Genomic DNA, 20,565 nt, shown 5'->3' with positions numbered 1-20,565 from the left:
GCATCTAAACATTTGCCAGTTTGGCTTCTCAAACCCCCTAAACATGAAGTCGCATTTCCAGCTGTTTAAGGCTTACAGAGAAACAATTATACAAACATCCACTAACTCAGATTCCTGAGCTCACTTTTATCTATAACAACTCTAATTATCTCGTAACAAGGTCTCCCGGCTTCTCAAAGGTTACAACCACTCAAGAGTCGCAGAGTCTAGTTCTCCGTTCTCCTACTATTCTCAAGTTAAGCTGCCCGACACAGGGAAGTATTGGACACTCATCCCTTCTGTCTCCCTCTTAGCTAAAGCAAGTGAGAAACAGCTATAGCTTTCACTTCAGGTCTATCCGTGGGAGGAATCTGCCTGCAGATAATTCCCCTTCTGTCTCTGCCTCTCCATCCTCCTCCTCCTCCTCTTCCATGACAGCTGCTGGCTCTAGATCTGCTGCCAGTCCTGGACTTCTCTTTCCAGGGAATTCCCTCCTTTTTAGCACCTGGCAGCCAATTATGGAAAACCTGCTGAGTGACCCTGATTCAGCCTACTCAGTCTCTGAGAGAGCAGGAGCAAAAGTACCAGGGAAGCTAGGAAATACAGGCCCCTTGGTGGCCATTTTAGTTTTTCTTTGACAACCGGTGTTTTCCTAGCATGTGGACAGATGGACTCAGGGCCAGTGGGTTATGCTCCCCTGCCAGCAGATGGAGACGGAGCAAGCTGACGTCACAGTATATATAACCCTGCAGTGACCCCAGCCTGCCAGTATTCTCCGTCTCCAGCAGATGGTGGATGTGCATCTCCCTATGGGGATTGCTTCGGAGTTTGGAAGGAGAATTTTAAATTGAGACAGAAAAGCCCCGCTCTCCTGCGGTGATACTAGATGGTCCCTCCCCCAGTTGAGAATTCCTGAGGTGATTTCCATGGTCCCTCAGATGTGTGCCTTGGTCCGGTGGCTGGGTTTCCCGGCGTGGACTTAAGCTGATTGTACAGATTAAAGGCAGCGTGTGCAGGAGGCTGATCTTCTAGGCCCCGTGTGTTGCTTTTTCATCAAATCCCATTTCAGTTTTTGTAAACAGCACTGATGATTACTCTGAAATTTAAACTACAGTAATCAGTATGCTGGTGGTTTCCAACATAATCTTTACTGAAAAAGATTAAGATGTTCTTTACAGCTATGTTTCTCAGTTATGATGTTAGTAAATTTGTGACTGCTCTTCTGTCTAAGACATCTTCCCAGTCCGTAATTTAGCTTCCCTCCCAAATTAGAGTTTATAGTCCAGAATAGATGCTGAATCTCCAGATAAACAGTCACCTGTCTCCGTCCTGTCCAGTAGTAGTTCTCCCATCTTCTCCTTTTTCTCTGAATGATGCTGGTTGTCCTCCTCTTCTCCAGGTATTTTCTGTAGATGTCCGTGAACTCTTGTGGAGATCCACGCTATCTCCTCTCGTCCCACTCTCTCTCCTTCTCACTCCGGACAACTGTAGGTCATCCCTCCTCAAGGAAGATGATGATACTCAGCTCTTTCCAACTGTAGCAAAGCCGCCCTCTGGATGTAACAGCAAAAGGACTGAGCCCCTAAATAATGGGGAACCCAGCAAAACGCAAAAGAACATTTCTATCGCCCCCAAAAAACAAAACAAAATCCTAACAAGGAAGGTAGAAAGCCTCCCGTCCTAGAGAAAAGGGTTCCATGACAGATCCTTAAATAAAAGAAAGCTCTCCGACTGCGTTTCTGAACCAGGGCTCCATCCCGGAGTCCTCTGAGTCTTTACCCCTCCAACAAAATAAACCAAGGGCCGCCGAGACACATGAAACACAGAAGTTAAACAAAGTAAAATGGTGGCAATGGTTTCTGTAGCATAGGGGCTCTCGCACATGGGGGAGTCCCTCCCTAAATCCTGAGCAGCACCAGCCCTTGCCGGTAGGAGTCTCCCAGGCCTCCTCGCTTGCGTTACCACTGCCCGTGCTGTGACTGCACGCACCCATGAACACACAAAAAAAAAAAGAAAATTAGGAACTGATGATGGCAGAGAGAGTGCAAGGCTCGTTTCTTTTCCCGCGGCGACCGCACGGCGTGAATCCACCCGCTCTTTCTGCCGGTCATAAGTCCCGCCCCTTCCAGCCTCCGTTTCGCAGTGTTTTCAGTCCAACATCTCGCAAGAGAATTACTGTAAACATTTTGTTCAGTTAGAAATAAAGCAATCGCATTTCTGGGGCGCTTTGCTGAAAGAGGACTCTGTTCTAACCCCGCCACTTGTCATGTTTTGTTTTCTGTGTGAAATAAAAGCCGGCAAGAGTACAACGGATGAGGAGCTAGAAGAAATGCTGGAGAGTGGGAATCCTGCCATCTTCACCTCGGGGGTAAGATGAGAAGGGCAGGAGGGAAATCTTGGGGCTTTGACGCGGGAGGGCAATCTGAATCTTCAGAGCGGAGTTAAGTAAATAAGTCTGCTTTGAAAATATGCGGGTTGTTTACACATTCAGGCACTTACTCTTGAAAATGGGAAAGTGTGCATGTGAACGCTTCCCTCTTCCCCCAGGACACGTCTTCCCAGTACTGGTAAAAGTAACCATAAAAATGGGGGTTCACGCAGACCTTTACATGAACAGGATTTCATGCGTGTAAGTTGCTTTGAAAATCAAGCTCTAAATGTCCAACAGTCAAGACTTGGGGGAATAGTGGTGTCTGAAAATAGCTTGGGTCCAAGTGTTGAGAAGAACCTCGGTTCACCTAAATTCAGAAGTTTGATTATATTTCCAGCAGACAAATGAAAATAATCATTAACCTTAAGTTAAAACCATACTCTGTTTTAGACTGGCCCCCAAATTTCCAGATTTACAGAGCTACTTTCCTGAAATCAGCACCATGTGGGACTGGGCAAAGGAAGCCTATTGGGTATTTTCCTGCCATGACGGCAGTGTGAACTGAGGGCCCCCTCCAGCCGCCACACTGCCTCGTGTAAACAACTATTTGTGCCAAGATTGGGAGGGAGTGGGGTGGACCGTTGGATGATCAAGGGGTTAAAGGAGCACTTAAAGAAGATGAACCAGACAGAGGGATTTTGCCTGTACTGTATCTATCTATTTCATATGATGTCTGTGTTCTGACGATGACTTTGAGAAGACTAGAATATCATCCAGGTGGGAGTAGATAAGGTCCTGGAAGATTTTGTTTACCATAAATTGGAAGACTGCGGGGGTGTTGCACACCCAAAGGGCATTACTAGGTACTCTTAGTGTCATGGGTATTAAAGGCGGTCTTCCACTCATTGCCCTCTCTGATTCTGATCAGGTTTTAAGCCCTCTGAGGGTCCAGCTTGGTAAACACTTGAGTGCCCCAAAGGCAGTCAAAGAGCTTGAAAATCAAGGGTAGAGGTTAATGATTTTTCTTGGTACTAGAGTTAAGAACATGATAATTATTGCAGGGATGCAAGGATCCATCTTTCTTCCCTATGAAAAAAAGTCCAGCCCCAGCGGGAGAGGAAAAAGGGGCAAATGAAACCTCTATCCAAGTTCTCTTTAATATAGGTGGTCATAGCCTCTGTTTCCGTAGCAGAGTCTGTATACTCTGCCTCTTGGTGGAACCTTGCCAGGAATCAAGATTAGAAAGCTGGGGCTGTTGGGGGGCTCGGCCTGGTTAATTGATTGGACACTGGATTAGAAAGCTGGGGCTGTTGGGGGGCTCGGCCTGGTTAATTGATTGGACACTGGATTGGAAAGCTGGGGCTGTTGGAGGGCGCGACCTGGTTAATTGATTGGACACTGGATTAGAAAGCTGGGGCTGTTGGGGGGCTCGGCCTGGTTAATTGATTGGACACTGGATTAGAAAGCTGGGGCTGTTGGAGGGCGCGACCTGGTTAATTGATTGGACACTGGATTAGAAAGCTGGGGCTGTTGGAGGGCTCGGCCTGGTTAATTGATTGGACACTGGATTAGAAAGCTGGGGCTGTTGGGGGGCTCGGCCTGGTTAATTGATTGGACACTGGATTAGAAAGCTGGGGCTGCTGGAGGGCGCGACCTGGTTAATTGATTGGACACTGGATTAGAATCCCATCTGCTGATTGGTTTGCAAGGCTGACAGAGGGTGTTTCATTAAGATTTATTCTGGACATTTTGTCCAGTTACAGACTTAATAGGTTCAGAACCAGGCTTGTTTTCATACAGAGAGCATTCAGGGAAATTCTTGTATTTTCATTTAATTTCACATTTATATGTTGCCCGAATCCAAAAAGGACCCAAGGGGGGCTTACAGAAACGAACATATCAAGTATAATAAAATAACAATGAGAGGTCATGAGTGCCCTGAAAGGGAATTTACCAGCAAAGGCTGATTGATTGGATTTAGTTTGTTGTATTTCTGGAACGTGAATTGTATTAAAAAATTACAGAGATTTCTTTTCTTTTTTTTTTTGTGACTTTTGAACAGGACACCCAGAGAACAAAAGTTAGAATTTGAGTTACATTTGATTAAAACAGGGGTTGCTTTTAACTTGCAGCAAGATGTCGTTAATGCTGCCAAGCAGGACGGTGTTTGTAGTGTCGTCCCATTTAAAGAAACCAGAACATTTCAGAGAGCTGAGAGAACCATTGGCTGGAGCCCAGTCTCCATCCTCCTCCTGCCTCTGAACGGCGCTGGCACTGAAATAGCCCAGGATGAAAAGGAGCAGAGACGAGGAAGGGGCTGATGACGGAGCTCTGGGGCTGCCTGAGCAAACCCCTTCATCATGTTTAGGGAGGGCTAAGCTGCCGCCTGTGGCTGAAAGTCATTTTCTTAGCTCCAAGTTAAAATAAATGTGAATGTTTTTGGTTTTTTCCCCTATGCTACCATATTGGAGCCAGCAGCCTCCTGCCCCCTTGGAGCCAGCTTCTATTTTGGGCCATGGCAGCATGAGCCTTCGTGTACCCAGGGACTCTGCCCTGTTTTTTTAATATTCTCTGTTATTTAGCCTTTATTTATTAAAAGTCTTGCAAAAAACCTCTGTCCAGCCTTGCCCTTGCAGTGCCAGTTCTTGGCCAGGGGTCGCGTGCTATGGGCCCTGAATCTGAAACCCCCTCCCGTGAGATTCGGGTGCACATTTCCAGACCCTTCTTGACAGTGGTCTGTGAGGAGGTCGTACATGTAAAGCGAGAGTTGGAATAGATTACATTAAAGGCAAAATATGTATTCACGTCCGCTTTATTTCTATCTTCAGATAATTGATTCTCAGATCTCAAAGCAAGCTCTCAATGAGATTGAGTCCCGGCACAAGGACATCGTGCGGCTGGAAAGCAGCATCAAGGAACTTCACGACATGTTTTTGGACATCGCCATGCTGGTGGAGAACCAGGTAAAGCAGCTGATCACGGGCGGCTGGTAACTTAGCACCTGGGGGAAGACGGAGAATGGGAAAAGACAAGGGACGTCTGGGAGAGCCCAGCAGCCAGAACCAGATGGGCAGCCAGGGCAGGTACCTTGTGCACCAGTGACCTGCTTGTCCCCACCGACCCATGCCTGGTGGGCGCCATACACAGGAACACAGGATAGGATCAGAAGATAAGAGCCCTAAGGCTCATCTAGTCTGCCAAGTTTAATCTCTGTTTCCTCTCATTTCTTTGAAATGAAGGACCCTCTGTATTTGAATTCTGTTATTCCTTTGGTCTCCGCCACCTCTGCTGGAAGGCCATTACATGTATCTACCACCGTTTCAGCAAGAAAATATTGTGTAATGTTAACTTCTGAGACTACTCCTCTTTGAGCCTCTAATTCTAAAAATACGTTTACACTGAAAAGTGTTTACGTCTTGTGCGTTATTTATACCTCTTGAGCTCTTTCGCTGTCAGTCATGGCCCTCCTCCTTGGTATACATCTTTAGATCCTGCACCATTTTAGTAGCCCTTCTCTGGACTGCCTCTGTTCTTCGTAAATCCTTTTGGAAGTTCAGTCTCCAGTCTTGGACATCATACTCCGTTGCACGATCCACTTGTACTGGAGCATTATCACCTTTTTTTTTTTTTTTTCCTCCTTGTTATACCTTTTCCTTTGCAACTTGGCATTGCCCTGGTTCTGCCCCCTGCCTAGTTGCACTGTTTTGCTCCATTGAGATCGTCGGATCTGATCACCTCAATAGGTGCCCATTCTCTACTGCTTCCCACCTGCATGACTTTGTACTTTTTTGCATTGAATCCTAGCTGCTAAGCACTTGACCGCTTCTTAAGCTTCCTTAGATCACTCGGGGATAGATGCTCTGTTGCAGATCTTAGTCATCTATAAAAAAAGTTAATAATACCTACTAATCTCCCTGTAGCATCAGATATGCAAATATTAAACAGAACCGGCCCCAAGGCTGATTCTAGAAATACTCTGCTAATCGCAGTTTATTCCTTGGAGTGCACGCCATTCCCCACTACCCTCTTGTTATCATCCACTCGGTTTCTAACCCATTTAACCATCTTGGAGCCCATCCCTAGGCTGATCAATTTACGTACGAGCCTCCTACGCAGAGCAGTGTCCAAACGTTCCTGAAATTCACATGCATCACGTCCGTGTGCCCTTGATCTAATTCTTTGGTGACGCAAGCAAGGAAATAGATCAGATATGTTTGGCACAGTCTCCCTCTGATCAATACCCTGCTGCCTCGGATCCTACAACCCTCGGTATTCAGGTTTCTCCACCATCCTTTCTTTTAGCTGTGACTCCATTAATTTATCCACTACCAGGGCCAAACTAACTGCTGACTCTCCTCGTGACTGGGGCAAGTCTCTTTCCATTGCCTCAAGTGCAAACTTAGGGCCTCGTTTAGTAATAACTTAACTGGCAGAAAAACCTTCTTAAATGAGATTGTGAGCTGCTTGGGGCAGGGAAATACCTCCTGTGCCTGAATATAACTCACCTTTAACTACCAACGAAAAGGCCTGAGCTGAATCCAAATAAACCAATATTTCTGACACTCTCCCAGCCCATAGCTTATTTCATAGCTCTACAATGCTAATAACTGCCTTATTTTATGAAGGTTTATAGGTGGTGCCAGGGGAACCATAGGCAGTGGGGTACAGAGGGGGGGGGGGCAGTTCTCCCGGGCGCAGGGCCATAGGGGGGGCGCTGATGGCAGACATAGGGATGCCCATGCGGCTGCCGGTGAACCTCATCCCACCGGTGGGCTGAGCAGGGAAGCTCGCTGTTCTTGTGCTGTGCGCCGGCCGCTGTTCCCTCTAAATGGCGCGAGTGCACGGCGGCCGCCCACAGCAGGAAGATCGGTGGGGCTGTGGTGGAGTTCATCCCGCCATGGCCCAAGGAAAGCAAGTCACCTCCAAACCTCTTTAAGTTACTGGAGGCGAGTGGAGCCTTTGCCCGAGTTAGATTTTGGGCCTTTTCAGGACACGAGCAAAACCTGCGTGGAGTCCATGGGACAGGTCGGGGGGGATCTGCCCTGCTCATCCACTCTCTGATGGGCAGGGACTGTACCCTGGGTTGTGTTTGGGCTTTTGACAAAGATTTTAAGTTGTAAGAAGCCTGGTGGGACCTCTGGACAGGGCACGGGGAGCCCCAGGTTAGGAAAGATCTGCACCTTCTGTGAAGACAAAGGTCCGGTGGTGACCCAGTGCCAGGACCTTCTGGTATTTTACCTCAGTTGGGAAGAAGAGTTTTTGTGTTGAGAAGATTGGGGAGGAAGCTTTGGCTGCCCCTGTTCCTGAGAGGATCCCTCCCCACCAGGGCTTCATCTGATAAAGAGAATAAGGGAGTAACGAACCCTTTCAGATCACGGAGGAGCCCCGGGGGGAGAGAGGATGTGACTCTGTGCAGGGGCAGTAGTTTTTCCTTTTACCGGTTTTGGAGGAGGTAAAGTCCCCTGGGTGGATGTTTCCCTGGCCCTGGAGCAGAGACTCCCGCGCAGATAGAGGGACAGAGCTGTAAGAAGAGACGCACTTTGTGGTGCTGAGGGTGAAGCCGTTGTGCCCTATTGCACCGGACTCCCAGCAGCAAACCAGGGCCTCCGGTGCATTTCTTTGGCACTTACGGAGCGCGCACACAGTGAGGACAGGCGCCCCTCTCCTAGGGACAAGACAGGGACAAAAAAGTGCCCCCCACCAACAAAGGATCCTGAGATTTTGTGCATCCGCGAGCCGGGAGTGCTCCCAGTTCCGATGGGACACCTCCTTTGCTTTGTGGCCGCACTGGCGTGGCATCCGTGGCCGGGGATGGGTTTTCGGAAGACTGGGAAAGACACGGGAGGATTTTATTGCACAGCTGACTGACGACGATTTTTCTGATAAAAGAGCTGAAATGTCTTGGTGACAGTACAGTAAAATTGCAATAAAGCGGACGTCCGTGGCTAGAAATCATGTGACAAAGTGTGAGTGGCACCGAGAGGTCTGAGACCTGCGTGCGCTGCCCTCTCGATGCTCGGCTGCTAAAGGTATAAACCCCCTCCTGTCCCATGGACTCCACCCAGGTTTTGCTCGTGTCCTGGGAAGCCCCAAAATCTGACTCTGGGCAAAGGCTGCACTCGCCTCCAGTAACTTAAAGAAAAAGAAACACCGACCCCGGGAGCTCTCGGGAGAGAGCTGGCGGTGAAAGCTCACAAAGGGGAGGGCCAATCCCGCACCCTCAATGGGAAGGGGGCTGTACTGAACGGTGTCGCTCCTCACTCTCCAAGACTGGGGGAGGGGGGGGCGGGCGTCCTATGTACAACAGCAAACCCGAGGTCCAGATCTTTTTCAGCGTAGAGGTGAGAGGAGGATGATCTGGGTGTCCCGGCAGGACTCTGCTCTCAGACCCTTCCTCTCCACCAGCGGAGCCAGCGCATCCATGGGGAGGGGGGAGAGGGGGTCAGCGGGGGCTCCTGCTCCAACACGGGAAAGTTCAGACCACTTTCTAAGCTTTCTTCCTTTCTGTTTTCTCCGCGCAATCCAATGCGGCGCTGAGGAGCGGCGTCAGTCAGGTAATGTGGTGGGGATTTCTTTTAAAGCTTCTTTTCTAGTTAGAGATTTGCATGCAGGGCGGTGGAGATCTAGGCGAGGGCTCTCGCTGAGCTCCATTGCCAAAGTAGTGCATGTGTGAGAGATTCAAAGATTGCGCACCCACGGGTTGGGTCTGCATTGATGGGGGTCGGGGCTAGCCTTGTAATTAGTTTTTGCCTATTCTTCCCTATCTTTCTTGTGTTTAAGAGAAGTATCTTGGTCTTCATAGTGTGGCTGGCATTGTAGCCTGCTGTGAGTCCTGGAGAGCCATTTTACCCTATCCAGCACTGTGACCCGGGTTCTAATCCCACCACTCTCACATAATCTCCTACCACTCCTGTTTGTTCTGTAGAGAAGGGAGCCCCAGTTGTGTGATTTATCCTGTACAGTCCTTTTGTATGTTGGCATCACTATACAAATCGTATGGCTGCTCTTGCTATGAGTGGGCTAAATGGATGGACCTGAACCTGTTACTTCCTATTGCTCTCTCTGTAGGGTGAGATTACGAATAACATAGAAATCAGTGTCATGAAAGCAGTGGATCACGTGGAGAAAGCGCGCGAGGAGACGACAAAAGCCGTGAAGTACCAGAGCCGAGCGCGGAAGGTGAGCCCCGCGGCGGGGGCAACACGCAGCACTGGGCCTCATGGCCTCCTCTCTTTTTTTTCTCTCTTTCCACCCCTTTGCCTGCTTTCTCTGCGTCCTTTACCTCTGCCAAAGGGGGCCATGGTTGACCGCATCGAGAGCAACATGGACCAGTCGGTGGGATTTGTGGAACGAGCTGTCGCCGACACGAAAAAAGCAGTGAAATATCAGAGCGAGGCGAGAAGGGTGAGAGAGCGAGAAACATGGGGTTAAGAAAGCTAGGGAGATGCGGTGACTGGATTTACTGTCTCTGGAAAGCCGGATTAAAGCAAATCTCTGGAAGTGGCTGAAAATGAGACCTTCCAGCTGTCCATAGGGAGGTCATTCTATGTCTTGCAGCTCAGACTGGCTCAATGTCTGCTTAAAAATCCCCGTTTGCATATTTTATTATTACACAGTCAAAACTGCATTAGGAAAATGAGGAAAGAATGCATTAAGCCTGCCAAAACTGAAAGGGGTTAAAGGGAAAACATCACGAGGGCCAGCCTGATGGCTGAGCGGGAGGACTGCACGTTGCCATGCAGGAGATCTGGGCTTGGTTCCCAGGCTCTGTTTCTGCTCCCTGGGATGGGGAATGTCTCGGCTTCTCTCGACGCCAGATGCGGGGTGCACGTCCACGGACCGTCGCTGTGCCGGTTGGGCTAGACAAAGCTGGAGTACATCTAAACCCGGGAATAACCCCGGCTCATTGCAAATGAAGACTCATGACCCCATAGCATAGAGGCTCAAAGGAGCAGAACAATCCTGGCTTTTAGAAAAAGACAAGAACCCCAACAAAGGAATATGGGGCAGATATGATTATAATAACGAATATGTAAAGACCCTAACCAGCAGGACTGCTAAGGCTTCTTCCTCCGGCAGTGGAAATTCAACCGGTTCTTTATTTTAACGTTTTTATAACCTGCTTTCCCAGCCTTTACTCAAGACTGCCTAAAACCTGTCAGAAATACATTATAAAATCCAGAAAAATTAAATTATTCAAAAACAACAAAAATAAAATGTAAGCAAAATAGAAAAATCACACCAACATTCGCCATATTAGTGGACGCTTAGAAGATGAGATGTCTTGTCAGGTTACATCAGCTTCTATTACTTTTCCCAGTGGGTGACCTTTTACAGGTCACGGTGACCTTAGGGTTACCTGTGTGAGCTGACCCAGTTATTTCCAAATGAGGACTCTTAAATATGTTGGTACAAGTCATTTTGTTTTCCATAAATTTAAGGGTTAATTTGAAGAATGGTGCTCAGTGGCGACATAGCCATCTATTTTATGGTTGGATAGATTTAGGAAACGTTTGTCGCAACCTAGTCGGCTAGGCCTTGGTTGAAAATGTTCTCAAATCTAGTCAGTTATAAAACAGATGGCCATACGCAGCCCTGATATCCTTTGCAAAGAGAGAAATGATTAACCACTCCCTGCCGGATCTAACCAAGTTCCCAGGAACTCCTACAATTTGGGCAACTTTGTGTAGCCATTTAGCAGGAGAAAATGAGTTAGTGGGGATCTAGCCATAAGAACATAAGAAATTGCCATACTGGGTCAGACCAAGGGTCCATCAAGCCCAGCATCCTGTTTCCAACAGAGGCCAAACCAGGCCACAAGAACCTGGCAAGTACCCAAACACTAAGAAGATCCCACGCTACTGATGCAATTAATAGCAGTGGCTATTCCCTAAGTAAACTTGATTAATAGCAGTTAATGGACTTCTCCAAGAACTTATCCAAACCTTTTTTGAACCCAGCTACACTAACTGCACTAACCACATCCTCTGGCAACAAATTCCAGAGCTTTATTGTGCATTGAGTGAAAAAGAATTTTCTCCGATTAGTCTTAAATGTGCTACTTGCTAACTTCATGGAATGCCCCCTAGTTCTTCTATTATTCGAAAGTGTAAATAACTGAGTCACATCTACTCGTTCAAGACTTCTCCTGAAGTTAGATGGCTAGATCCTTTGAAATCTGTCCCTTACTGCAGAGAGAAAATGGAATGCAGAGCTCAGGATGTGTTCTTTGCAAGCCTGAGCCTTCAGACGTTAAGGTGATGTCACTGTAGAAAGACACACTGAGAGCTGCACGGTCTGTTTTGCCTGTGCAACCACTGAGTGTGAAACAGAGAGAAGCTGTAAAATGTAGCTGAACAGATGCAAGCCAGGAGGCCCATTCTAACCCCAGAGGGAGGAAGCTTTCAGCTGAATTTTGTTATTCCCAGTGTAATGTTAGTTTTGTGACTATGATGTAACTCTGGCTATATATTTCCTGTGTGTGTGGCAATTTTGTAAGACCCTTTTATAAGTGCAGTCTTGCTGATAATTGATGTAAGTGTCTTTTGACATCAAAAGCTAGATAAGAGCCCACAGTTAGGAGGATAACAGACCTAGTGACCATGGGAATGAAAACCAGCACCATCTTCTGAAAACTGGCAGCACAATGCAATCTTTTTATTTCTTGGATGTAAGTAACTTGAAAGCGAGACCTTCAGTATCTTCACCATGAGGGCATTTGATTGTGACAGGCAGCGCCATCTTTCACAGGGATTGAATTTGCCCTTTTACCAGAGACAGTAAATCTAAGCTCATTCTGCTTCACCCTAGAACAAAACTCCTTATTCTGACTCCCCTCCACCTCCCTTTCCTTTCCAGATCCTCCTCCACTTGGAAAGGGAAAAAGCAAAATCATTTGCTGAGCCCAGACCCAGCCTCCTGGTTCTGGGTGAAGAATCCTTGCTCGTTCCCATGAAACACAGGCTCCTCTAAAGCAGCAGTATGAGTGAGGGTTCACAGGAGAGCAATCTGCTGCTTCACGGATCTGTTGAATAATAGATTGGTCTTATTCTTGGGTATCCTTTCTTTTCTCCTTTTATCAAGGTCCTCCTCCTGTTTTTAGTAATCTCCTTCTCTTCGGCTCTCCATGTTGTATTCATGCTTTTACGTGTGTCAGCGTGAGGCCGGCACAGGGCTCCTGTGAAGATCTGTTCATCTGTTCTCTGTGTCGTGTTCATTCTTTACATTTGTCAGCGAGAGACACCGGCACAGACTCTGATGACAGTCAGCACAGCAGCTTCTAACTTACCAGTCTCCAAACTGGCCCCTGGATTCATAATGATGGGAGTAACGAAGTAGAAAGATCTTTCAAAAAGTTGCTACTCATATTTTGTCAGGAATGGATTACAAATTCAGAGCAAAAGGAGTATTTTTCTGCTTTTGTTTATACTGCTGCTTTAAGTTGACTCTTGTGTGTCCTGATCCCAGTTCCCAATAATGAGTGTCCCATATCGTAGAAAGCAGTAATACAGGAACCACTGCCTTTCCAGCATTGACCCCTCGTCTTTCAGCATCCTTCTCTGCTGTGCTTCTGTTTCATCCTGTCTGTTTTTCTGTCCAAGCCTCTCATTCCTTCACATGGCTCTCTTTAATGTACCATAGTAGTAGCAAAGTAACATGATGCTTGGTGTACAGGAAGTTGTTCTTTATGGTTATTTGTTAAAAAAATATGGAAAACTGAATGTTTGAATTAGAGTATTTATGAGCTCCTTACACACCAGCCTTATTGCACCGTTCCCTAAAGTGCCTCTTGCTAGGCAATGCTGAGAGCACCTCCACACTCCAGTACCAGAGAGCCTTCTGCTGGGAGAGGCTGGTACTGCAGTGCTGTGAGCTCCCTCTGCTGTTCTGCTTGCTGGGAGAGGCAATGATAGATATGACATCATTATCAGGTATGTGTCTGACACAGATGACGACAAGGGATACTTGCTTTTCTCTTATAGAGGTGTCATTATAGGTCTTCACTACAAGAGACTTCTACTTTTTCCATCAATAAGCAGGGCTGAATTAGCATGATCTGTGGGGTGACTTCTCAGGGCGGCATTGAGTGGAACTGTCTCTCCAAGCTAGTAGATCTTTGAGCATGTGTGGGACTTGCCTTATTTTCTGCTCTTTCTGGGTTTTTTTCTGTGTGCTCTGCATAGATGGTTTATCTGTCTCTCACTCATAAATTCTGCTTCTAAGTTTATATTTGTTCTATCGCACTGATTCCAGCGACCCACAACAGCACTTTTCAGTGCTGCATTATTATTTTGCTTCTAAAAAAAGAATCACCTAAAGAAGACACTGAAGTTCTGCGAGGAACTTCTGGAACCTTCTCAATGGCATCAAAAAAGCCATCCGTGACTTTAAGTCCTGCTCTTGTGGCCAAATATAGATGGCCACAAAGTCTGCTACTGCTGCTTGAGCCCCGACCATGACCAGCCAAACTGCCCAGCGTGTAACTAGATGTCCCTGAGATCCCAACAAAGATGGCCAGGAGTTAAAGCAGATCAGCTTCTAGGAGTCATCATTCCTCCCCTTTATCACAGAGCAGCAGAAGCAGATCCTCCAGTGCAACTTCTTCCCACAGGGGAGACCCGGAATGGACAATCCAAGGTGCATCAAGCCCAAAATGGCTTAAGTCCACAGAGTCAATCAGAGACTCCTCGACGCATTTGGTGCATTCAGACCCAGCGCTGTCTAAAAAAACAAAACTTAAGTCATCAATGCAGCATCAAGTGAAAGCAAAAGATGCATTCAGAAGCATCAATGCAAAAACTGTCAAAATCCCTGAAGTGTGTTGCTGCATTGAACAGTCCACCAAAGAACACTGCATCAGACCACGGCTCAACCCACAATGCATCAGTGCATTCAAAGCACTCGCCATTGGAAAAATTGGCACATGGTGCACCGAAGCCATCAAAGCAAGATATATCAAAAAGATTAAAATATATTAAGAACACAGCTGCACAGCCAATGCATGTAAGATCTAAAGCATCAGCTTTAGATAACCACCTGATGCATTGAAGATCAGACTCTGTGCCAGTATTCATGCAAGGCATTGTGGAATCAATACACACAGAACACAAAATGTTTCACACCAGATGGTATATACCGCTCTCCTTTGTCACCTCGCTCTACAGTCTTCCCAATTCTACCAGTCCATCCAGGAGAACATTATGCACAGAAAATCTTGAAAGCTGCTTTACCTACACAACTATACACAGCCTAAAGTGCTTAGCTAGCAGAAGCTAGGCTACAATCTGTCTTCTTATCACCAGAGCCTTACCAGTCTCCCAACTACTTACCCAAGGTCTCCTTCTAAAGTCTCTGGATCCCATCTGTTCTATCCTTCTGTTACCATCCAATCCTTCACTAATAAAGAAACAATCTTTTCTAGTCTCTGAGGAAGATGTCCCACCACTTGCACCAGCCCAGACATCTCAATAGGCCATGGAACAAATTACGAACAAAGTATAAAGGGTTTCCACCTCTTTTGTACCAGAACTGGAGCAGCCATGTTTTCCACTGGCCTACCCGGTAGTGCCTTTTTTTCCTGAAAAGGTAATGCCGGGAGCCCCACCGTTACCAACATCATCACTATCTACTTCAGCCTATCCACACCCATCTAACCAGAGGCCTTTCCTATCCTACAAATATCCATACTACCCAAAATAATCATACAAGTCTTATCAGGATAGACTACCACCATTAGCAATCTCAACCGGCTCCAACAAGAGGATGACAAAGAGAACATTGCCAACAAAAACCACAACATCAAGCAAAAACTGGTCAAAGTTTTTGATGATTCGGGAACCAATAGTGAAGCAACAAGTGGGAAGCAGAATCCAACTCTTTTCATCAGTTTGGAATCAAATATCAAAAGATCAGTGGGTCTTAAAAATAATACAGCAATTCTCATCCTCACGGTTCTTATTCCAGATTGGACATCTGGTGGTTTGGGCAGGAAGATGTCTAGAGTGTGGTGGATAGCACAATGGAACCAATAGTGATCTCAGATTGTGCATCAGTAACTCTGGAGCTAGCTTGGGACAGTAATATAGAAAAGGGGAATCATTTCTGGAAGTTTAATGACTCACTGCTGAATGATGGGGGAGGTATGTCAGGCTATTAGGGATAGTTGGTCGGAGTACTTTGCTTTCGGTGATACATGAGAGGTCAATATAAAAACAGTCTGGGAGGCAGGAAAGGCAACTTTAAGAGATTAGAATAGGCAGCATAATGCGAAGCTGCAGGACCTGTTAAAAAATTGATAGAGACAAAGAGGCAGATACATAAAGTCACAGGAATCTGGAGCAGTGTTGCAAGAATTGAGGATTCATAGAGCCCAATATAATAGCAATTTGCAGGAAAAAATTGGCTTTGTTATGAAAAGGCTAAAGGCTCAGTATTTTGAGCATAACAATAAGCCAGGCAAGATTTTGGCATGTCGACTTAGAGGGAAGAGAATTCAATCTATGATAGAGGAGATAAAATATGGTGGGAAGAGATGTAAGTTGCCGGATGACTAGAGTAAACTTGGCAACCTTACAGCGTGACAAATCTGAAGGTGGGGTTAGGTTTCCTGATGTCCAAGGCTACTATAGGGCAGCCCTATTTAGTGTTCTGGCTGGTGTAGTAGCAGAATCTTGATCCTTGTCAGCATTGGTTAGAGAGTAGTTTTAGAGGGGGATGGTATCCATGGGGGTGGTCCTCGTGTCGGGGGGGGATTTTGGGTCGGGGTGACTGCCAAGAGATGGTGGGAGAACCTTACAGATATGATCTGTATCATGAATGTCGGTATAAAAAAGTACTAAATAAATAATACGAGAGGGGAAAAAATATATCTTGGAAGTGACTCTGTTATTAGGGTGTGGGGAGTTAATGAAGTTATGGCCTCCCAGAGTTTGTGCTATGATCCACGACTCACCATTGAGATTCTTCTATCATTTGTTCAATCAGGGGGTCTTTTGTGCTTGGGCAATATTTAAGGATAGGTTTCATTTGGATGCTTTTTCTGTCCTTGCTTTCCTGCAATTGTGCGAAGTAGCTTGTAGCTCAGATGTTAAGGGTCCTTATCCCGAACCCTACATTATTAGAGACAGCAATTTTTCTAAATAAGAGAGTAAAAGGTAGGGTAGGAAGGATATGTAAGGCATTACAAAGGGTCGGTACTCTTAGGATAGGGAACTAGGGATTCGGATAGAAGTGGGGGAATGGGATTAAATTTGGTCGCGCTTATGGAGATACTGTCGGTCCTTGATATATCACAGAACAACCATATCGAATTATGATGCGGACATACTTGGTCCCTGCTCGATTAAGTAAGATCAGGAGGGATGTATTTGATTTATGTTACAGAGCTTGTGGCCAGAAGGTACCTTAGCACACACTTTATACTTTTGTCCTGTGCTTGCTGGTTTTTGGAGAGGTGGGGAAAGCCGTCCCGGCAGTGTACTCTGCTGAAGTGCCAGATGACCCCAGAGTATTTGCTCTGGTTTGTTGTTTTTTTTTGCTCAGCTGCTTTAAGCAATAACCAGGACAATGATTTGGTTTTGAAATTAATAGCCGTTGGGAGGCGGGTGATACTGCGCTTATGGGGGAAAACACAGGCTTCCACGATTGAAGAGTGGATGGCAAAACTATGTAAATGGATGGAGATGGAACTGCTATCGGCTAGATCTAGGGGGAAGCTTCCAATAATGCAGCTTTGGGAACCAGTAGCATGACTTTATGAAGGTGTGCCGTGATGCCTTTTATAAATATTATTATTATTATTGTTTGTTTATTTTAAATGTGTTTATACTATTTTGTGCATATGTAGTACTTGTTCTTTGAGTCACCCTACTATATTTGTAAATTGCCAAACAATTTCTTATACTCTCCAGGGAGGTTGGGGGAGGGGGAGAAAATTGAAAATGCTAAGTGCAGGTTTTCTTACAGAGTATTATGATCAGTGTGGTCATAGTGTGTAGTCAGCAAATTGTGTTTGTTATTACTGCCAAAGCTTTTAGCTTTACTATTTATAATGGAGGGTCCACATTTTCCACCGGATGTGTTAATTCTACTTTTTGTTTTTTCCATTGTATATTTACCTTTTGTTGCTCTGTGCTGTTATCCATGTTTAATAAAATATTATAATTAAAAAAAAAATAGTGCAGTAGGGCTACCATCTAAATTTTGCAAGTCAACCACTGACCCCGCTCACTATTGTGCCATTGTCCAATCCCACTAACCTTCCACTTCTGCAGCTCAAGGTGCAGCAAAATGCAATTCACGAAGTATCTCTCTTTCTTCATAATCAAGGATTTTACTCCCACTATTTAATCCCAAAGAAGACTGGATCTTCAAAATCTCAATCAATATTTATGTTGGAAGAAATTCAGAATGGCTTATCTGATTGTAGTCCTTCCATTCATTCAACAGGATGATTGGATGTGCTCTCTGGATCTCCAGGATGCTTATGTGCATATCCCAATACCCACTTATTTTTGGCGTTTCCTATGTTTTAAAGTGGAAACACATCACAACCAACACAAAGTTCTTCCGTTTAGCCTTTGATCTGCCCCCCGAGTCTTCAAAAAATACCTTGCAGTGGTAGTGGCACAATTATGCTGTCAAGGAATTTGAGTATTTTCTTACTTGCATGATTGGCTGTTGGTAGCCCCATCAAGGGACATCTTCCAATCACATCTCTAGTTATCAATAAACCTTCTTCAATCCTTCTGATTCATGATCAATTTTGAAAAATTAATACTGGAACCAACTTCATAGATTCAATTTATTGGCACCATTATAGATACCACACAATTGAGAGCATTCCTTCCTTCGGAAAGAATAACAATAATCTGCAAAACTGACAAAGTGCTACTGAAATCAACCTTTACGACAGCCCACCCGCATTCTCGAATTCTTAGGACACCTAGCAGTAGTGATTCATGTAGTTCAGTTGATGTACTTGCATCATCTACAATGGGAATTAAGGGCTCAATGGAACCACCTCCTGCAACCACTTCATATTCAAGAGATGAAGGAAGAGATATGTTGGTGGTTACAACATCCAGACTGCTGGAAGGATCTCCCCTTCAACAAGTACCTTATCAAGTGATACTAGTCACAAATGCCTCCACCATATGATGAGAAGCCCACACTGGCCATTACAAGATGCAAGAAATTTGTTTACTTCAAGAAAGCCAGCTACAAATCAGATTACTGGAGCTCAGAGCCTTGTGCAATGCACTACATGCATTCAGGCAAATCCTCAAAGGAAAACACACAATGATCCAAACAGACAATCAAGTAGCAATGTTCTGCGTAAACAAACAGGGAGGAACTGGATAATGGATCCTGTGTCAGGAAGTCCTACAGATATGGAACTGGACAATACAGAATCCAGTCACACTTTAGGCCTCTATGGTGGACAGGCTCAGCAGAATATTCTGACCACATGAATGGTCCTTGAATCATGGGATCACCCATGAATCAACCTATTTGTGACAGAACAAAATGGAAAATGAAATCTATTCTGCTCTATTTGAGTCAATACTCTACGCAAAACTCCAGAACCTTCCTAATTCCTTGGAATACTGGCTCGTGTATGCTTTTCCTCCAATTCCACTCTTAGGAAGGACCATCCAGAAACTCACAAGGGAACAAGTCGCAATGATTCTGATCGCACCAGTGTGGCCAAAACAACCATAGTATGCCTCTTTAGTTCAACTCTCTGCCAGATCTCCAATTCATCTAGGAAACAATCTTCTTTTATTCCAAGAAGAAGAATCTCTCCTACACCCAAATCTGCCAACCCTCAATCTGACAGCATGGATGTTGAATGCTCAGTCCTAGCACCAGAACCGATTCAGGATATAATCCTCTCAGGAGGGAAGCCATCAATGAGGTGCAGTTACTCCTTTAAATGGAAATGTTACATAAAATAGTGCATGTCCCACAACGTGAGCCCATTTAACTGTGAGCCAAGACATCTGCTGGCCTATCTTCACCATCTTTTACAAGCTGGACTTGTCTCAGGCTATCACAGTTTTATTGTTTAGAAAACGGATTACCTATTTTCATATATCCTTTGATCTCTAAATTCATGAAAGGCCTCTTGCAACTAAGTCCACCAGTTTTGTAAAGCATTGGTTCCTTGAGATATTAAGGTAGTCCTCATCTACCTTAAGCAAACTGCTTTTGAACCTTTGGAAATTGCTGCTCTGAAATACTTAACCTGGAAGGACCTCTCTTTAGTAGCAGTGATTTCTACCCAGAGTGAGTGAATTGCAAGCACTTGTTCATTATTCTTCTTACGTGCACTTCTTCCATGACAGCGTAGTACTTAGAAGGCATCTCTGCATTTCACTTAAACTAATCAATAGTTCTTCTGACTTTCTTTCCAAAACTTCACGCATATGAGGACAAAAAGTCATTGCATACATTAGACTGCAACATAGCTCTGGCCTCCTCCAAACGTCGCATGCAGTCTCACAGGAAAATGTTATAACTGTTGTCTCATACGATCTAAATAGGCTCGGCGCAACTGTAGCCAAGAAAACACTTTTTCAATTGGATTAAGAGTTGCATTCAACACCTCTACTCAGCAGCTGGACTCGATCTCATTAATCCAGTCAGAGCTCAGCAGGTCCGAACAACAGCTTCCTCCATTGCACACCTCAGAGAGGTTCCAATTGAAGACCTGGTCATTGGTGCATACATTCACGTCCCATTACTGCTTAGATGCCTTAGCTTTTGTAGACAATGCAGTGTGACAGACTGTCTTGCACTACATGATACTTAAACGACTTTCCATGGTAGAGTCCGGATTGCAAAAAAAAAAAAAAGATGCTGTAGTCCTCATCTTGGGACCCCCAACAGATCATGGCTAATTCAGCCCTGCTTATCGATTTGGGGGGGGCGGGGAAAGCAAGTTTGCTTATCATAAATGGTGTTTTCTGTAGATAGCAGGATGAATTAGTCATGAGATGCCCACCCTTCTCCCTGGCCAGAAACCTATCCTTGTCCTAGCATTAGAACAGACTGAAGAGAAACTAAGACAGCGCCCAAGCAGAAACTCCCACACATGCCCAGTAGAACTCAAAGCGCTACTTGTTTAGAGACAGTTCTGTTCTGTCACCCTACAGATTATGGCTAATTCATCCTGCTATCTATGGAAAACACCATTTACAGGAAGCAAACTT

General features: G+C 45.5%; 1 protein-coding gene across 4 annotated transcripts in view; it reads left to right on the top strand.

Moving 5' to 3' along the window:
• The window catches only part of STX3 (syntaxin 3), a 56,745-nt gene that overhangs the window by 27,493 nt on the left and 8,687 nt on the right, over positions 1 to 20,565 (top strand). For 3 of the 4 annotated variants that reach the window (XM_029575297.1, XM_029575295.1, XM_029575296.1), the window contains exons 7-9: positions 2,274 to 2,347; positions 5,179 to 5,313; positions 9,419 to 9,529. In XM_029575297.1, coding sequence (XP_029431157.1) covers positions 2,274 to 2,347; positions 5,179 to 5,313; positions 9,419 to 9,529 — 320 coding nt within the window. The remainder of the gene's footprint in view (positions 1 to 2,273; positions 2,348 to 5,178; positions 5,314 to 9,418; positions 9,530 to 20,565) is intronic. The other variant, XM_029575298.1, reaches the window with a different exon arrangement.

Source organism: Rhinatrema bivittatum, chromosome 13 (genome assembly GCF_901001135.1).
Source record: "Rhinatrema bivittatum chromosome 13, aRhiBiv1.1, whole genome shotgun sequence".
NCBI lineage: Eukaryota > Metazoa > Chordata > Amphibia > Gymnophiona > Rhinatrematidae > Rhinatrema > Rhinatrema bivittatum.
Note: the sequence above shows the minus strand (reverse complement) of the source record. Positions and strands in the feature narration are given on the sequence as shown.